The 5,000-nt window shown below is 41.3% G+C and overlaps 1 protein-coding gene across 1 annotated transcript in view; it reads left to right on the top strand.

Annotated features, from left to right (window-relative positions):
* Positions 1-1,160: 1,160 nt before the first annotated feature.
* Positions 1,161-5,000, top strand: part of camk2a (calcium/calmodulin-dependent protein kinase II alpha) — a gene marked incomplete at its 5' end in the record, with an annotated part of 9,532 nt that continues 5,692 nt past the window's right edge. The window contains 2 exons of the mRNA XM_083927181.1: positions 1,161-1,222; positions 3,410-3,497. Of these exons, the coding sequence (XP_083783307.1) occupies positions 1,161-1,222; positions 3,410-3,497 (150 nt within the window). The remainder of the gene's footprint in view (positions 1,223-3,409; positions 3,498-5,000) is intronic.

Genomic DNA, 5,000 nt, shown 5'->3' with positions numbered 1-5,000 from the left:
CCGGGATGAGGATCAGCACCTCTGGATCTGAGGCCTGATCCAGGATCAGAGGCTGGAGCTGCTGCCCTTGAGACCTGATCCAGGATCAGAGGCTGGAGCTGCTGCCCCTGAGACCTGATCCAGGATCAGAGGCTGGAGCTGCTGCCCCTGAGACCTGATCCAGGATCAGAGGCTGGAGCTGCTGCCCCTGAGACCTGATCCAGGATCAGAGGCTGGAGCTGCTGCCCCTGAGACCTGATCCAGGACCAGAGGCTGGAGCTGCTGCCCCTGAGACCTGATCCAGGACCAGAGGCTGGAGCTGCTGCCCCTGAGACCTGATCCAGGATCAGAGGCTGGAGCTGCTGCCCCTGAGACCTGATCCAGGATCAGAGGCTGGAGCTGCTGCACCTGAGACCTGATCCAGGATCAGAGGCTGGAGCTGCTGCCCCTGAGACCTGATCCAGGATCTATTTTTGTTTCTTCTCCTCTGGAGGATTTTCAGGATTTGAGTTCCTGAAGAATCTGTTTGTGCAGTTTTACTTTCCAGCTCCGAGGAGATGCAGTTACCATGGAGACGGTGTGTGTGTGTGTGTGTGTGTGTGTGTGTGTGTGTGTGTGTGTGTGTGTGTGTGTGTGTGTGTGTGTGTGTGTGTGTGTGTGTGTGTGTGTGTGTGTGTGTGTGTGTGTGTGTGTGTGTGTGTGTGTGTGTGTGTGTGTGTGTGTGTGTGTCTGTGTGTGTGTGTGTGTGTGTGTGTCTGTGTGTGTGTGTGTGTGTGTGTCCTGGCCTGTGATTGGCTGTCGGGGCAGAGTGGGCGGGCAGCTCGCTCGTCCTCAGCGTCACTCTGCCTCAGCCTCGGCTCAGAGACGCAGCTCTGCTCCGTCCTCCTCTTCCTCCTCTTCCTCCTCTTCCTCCTCTCCGTCCACACACACACACACACACACTCTTCCTTCTTCCTCTCCTTCTTCTTCTTCTTCTTCTTCTTCTCCTTCTTCTTCTCCTCTTCCTCCTCTTCTTCCTCTTCTTCCTCCTCCTCCTCTTCCTCCTCTTCCTCCTCTTCTTCCTCTTCTTCCTCCTCCTCCTCCTCCTCCTCCTCGTCTTCCTCACCTGCAGGTCTGACTCCTCTTCATCATCATCTTCCTCGGAGGGAGTCGGACCCTGACCCTCGCCCCCCCGGGTCACCATGGCGACGGTCATCTGCACCCGTTTCACTGAAGAGTATCAGATGTACGAAGAGCTGGGCAAGTAGGTGACCTCACCTTCATCACCCTCATCATCATCATCATCATCACCACCTTCATTATCATCACCTTCATCATCATCATCTTCATCACCTTCATCTTCATCATCATCACCTTCATCACCTTCATCTTCATCATCATCTTCAGGAGCCACAGGTTTTAAAAACTGCATTATTATTTATTAATTTATTATTTATTGTTAGTTGTTTTTTTATTTTTATTTTTAATTTTAAATTATTATTATTTTTTATTTTTTCCCCATTAATTTATTTTTATTATTTATTTATTATTAATTATTATTTATTATGAATTATTAAGTTTTTATTAATTATTTAGTTTTTATTTTTTATTATTTATTTTTTCTTCGCATCACAAACGTTTTTTTATTCTTTAAATCATTTTTGATATTTAATGAAACAGTATTTATGTATTTTTAATAAATTAATTTTATCAATTAAATATATAAATGTCTTTATTAATTAATTAATTAATTGTTAATATTTATGTTTAATTATTTTAAAGTTATATTGTTGTTTTTTTTAAATACCATTATATTAATTTATCATTATATTTGAATTATTTATCTTATCATTATTTAGCTTTTTAAAATATTTGTTATTTGTAATATTTATATTTAATTTACTCAGTTTAATATATTTAATATAAATAATAATCTTATTCATGGACACAAGAATCTATAGATTTATTTATAAATGACTTTTTTATTCTTTTAATGTTTTTATAAAATAATTATTCATCATTTAAATCTTTTTATTATATTTAGATTTTATTCAGTAAAGATTAAATCTGATTAGTATTTAAAATTAAAACATTATTATAATTATTATTATTATTTTTATTATTATTACAGTAATAAAGTGTGAAGTTATAATTTCATTAGTGAAACATTTTTAATTTTGTAATTTTTTCTGTATTTATTTAAATTTATTATTGTCAGAAAGAAATCTGTTTATCTTATTTATTAAGAAAAAAGTATTTTTAATGTTTTATAGTTATATTATTTTTATATTATATTTCATATATTTTCGATCATTTAGTAAAAACAAAACAAACAGAAAAATCTGTACATTTATTATTTCTCTCAGTTTCTGGTCACTAATGACGAGGATCAGCTGTTTGACCCTCTCCCACTCACGCCCACACACACACACACACACAGACACACACACACACACACTCACACACACACACACACACACACACACACACACACACACACACACACACACACACACACACACACACACACACACACACACACACAGACACACACACACACACACACAGGGACACACACAGACACACACACACACACACACACACACACACACACACACACACACACACACACAGACACACACACACACACACACACAGACACACACACACACACACACACACTCTTACATAACACCGTGGGCGGCAGAAGAGCAGAGAAGCAGGAATCTTTCTTTAAAAGCTTCAGAATCAGAATCTGATCCGAGCAGATTCATATTTACACTTTACTGTTATTTATTATTATTATTATTATTAATGTTCTTTATGACACTTTAATAAAGTTCCAGCCTGGGTCCTCGTTCACTTCCTGTCAGCTGACGTCGTTCACATTCACTGCAACAGGAAATGAACTCGGACACGTTCCATGAAACGACGTCACACGGTTAAAGGAAACACCCGGCTACGGTTAGCACATTAGCACGTTAGCATCGTTAGCATCTGTAGCATCGTTAGCACGGGCTGCTCTGTAGCTAATGACACCATGACGGCGTTTCCACATGTAAACATCTAAGGACGCCGTGTGAACGCCGACTTATTGCGACCACGAAGACTAAAAAGAGTAACTCAAAGGATTCTGGGGGCGGCCATCTTTAAATGTCCCAACTCCCGAGTGCAACTGGAACGCACCGTGTTCCCACTGGATCCTACGTTTCCCATGATGCTCCTGGACAGAGTCTGTGGTTAAAGGGCTGTGACATCACCGTGACATCACTGTGACATCACTGTGACATCACTGTGACATCACAAGTAGTTAGCAGGATGGAACATTAGCATTAGCATCAGAAGCAAATGTACTTAAAACAGAAGAAAGATCTTGTTATTTTTGTTGTTATTGTTGTTATTGTTGTTATTGTTGTATAAAGCTCATTGGTTCCCCCTGCTGCGTTTCCAGGGGAGCGTTTTCAGTGGTGCGGCGCTGCGTGAAGGTGCTGTCAGGACAAGAATACGCCGCCAAGATCATCAACACCAAGAAGCTTTCTGCCAGAGGTGAGGACCTTATTATTATCATCATAAAGTGTCCTCTAGGAGCCTAAACGTGTGTTAAAGTGTCCTCTAGGAGCCTAAACGTGTGCTAAAGTGTCCTCTAGGAGCCTAAACGTGTGCTAAAGTGTCCTCTAGGAGCATAAACGTGTGTTAAAGTGTCCTCTAGGAGCATAAACGTGTGCTAAAGTGTCCTCTAGGAGCATAAACGTGTGTTAAAGTGTCCTCTAGGAGCATAAACGTGTGTTAAAGTGTCCTCTAGGAGCATAAACGTGTGTTAAAGTGTCCTCTAGGAGCATAAACGTGTGCTAAAGTGTCCTCTAGGAGCATAAACGTGTGTTAAAGTGTCCTCTAGGAGCATAAACGTGTGCTAAAGTGTCCTCTAGGAGCATAAACGTGTGTTAAAGTGTCCTCTAGGAGCATAAACGTGTGTTAAAGTGTCCTCTAGGAGCATAAACGTGTGCTAAAGTGTCCTCTAGGAGTATAAACGTGTGTTAAAGTGTCCTCTAGGAGCATAAACGTGTGTTAAAGTGTCCTCTAGGAGCATAAACGTGTGTTAAAGTGTCCTCTAGGAGCCTAAACGTGTGCTAAAGTGTCCTCTAGGAGCATAAAACGTGTGTTAAAGTGTCCTCTAGGAGCATACACGTTTGTTAAAGTGTCCTCTAGGAGCATAAACGTGTGCTAAAGTGTCCTCTAGGAGCATAAACGTGTGTTAAAGTGTCCTCTAGGAGCATAAACGTGTGCTAAAGTGTCCTCTAGGAGCATAAACGTGTGCTAAAGTGTCCTCTAGGAGCCTAAACGTGTGCTAAAGTGTCCTCTAGGAGCATAAACGTGTGTTAAAGTGTCCTCTAGGAGCATAAACGTGTGCTAAAGTGTCCTCTAGGAGCATAAATGTGTGTTAAAGTATCCTCTAGGAACATAAACGTGTGCTAAAGTGTCCTCTAGGAGCATAAACGTGTGCTAAAGTGTCCTCTAGGAGCATAAACGTGTGTTAAAGTGTCCTCTAGGAGCATAAACGTGTGTTAAAGTGTCCTCTAGGAGCATAAACGTGTGTAAAAGTGTCCTCTAGGAGCATAAACGTGTGTTAAAGTGTCCTCTAGGAGCATAAACGTGTGTTAAAGTGTCCTCTAGGAGCATAAACGTGTGCTAAAGTGTCCTCTAGGAGCATAAACGTGTGTTAAAGTGTCCTCTAGGAGCATAAACGTGTGCTAAAGTGTCCTCTAGGAGCATAAACGTGTGTTAAAGTGTCCTCTAGGAGCATAAACGTGTGTTAAAGTGTCCTCTAGGAGCATAAACGTGTGTTAAAGTGTCCTCTAGGAGCATAAACGTGTGCTAAAGTGTCCTCTAGGAGTATAAACGTGTGTTAAAGTGTCCTCTAGGAGCATAAACGTGTGTTAAAGTGTCCTCTAGGAGCATAAACGTGTGTTAAAGTGTCCTCTAGGAGCATAAACGTGTGTTAAAGTGTCCTCTAGGAGCCTAAACGTGTGCTAAAGTGTCCTCTA

Source organism: Echiichthys vipera, assembly GCF_963691815.1.
Source record: "Echiichthys vipera genome assembly, chromosome: 14".
NCBI classification, from domain to species: Eukaryota; Metazoa; Chordata; class Actinopteri; order Perciformes; family Trachinidae; genus Echiichthys; species Echiichthys vipera.
Note: the sequence above shows the minus strand (reverse complement) of the source record. Positions and strands in the feature narration are given on the sequence as shown.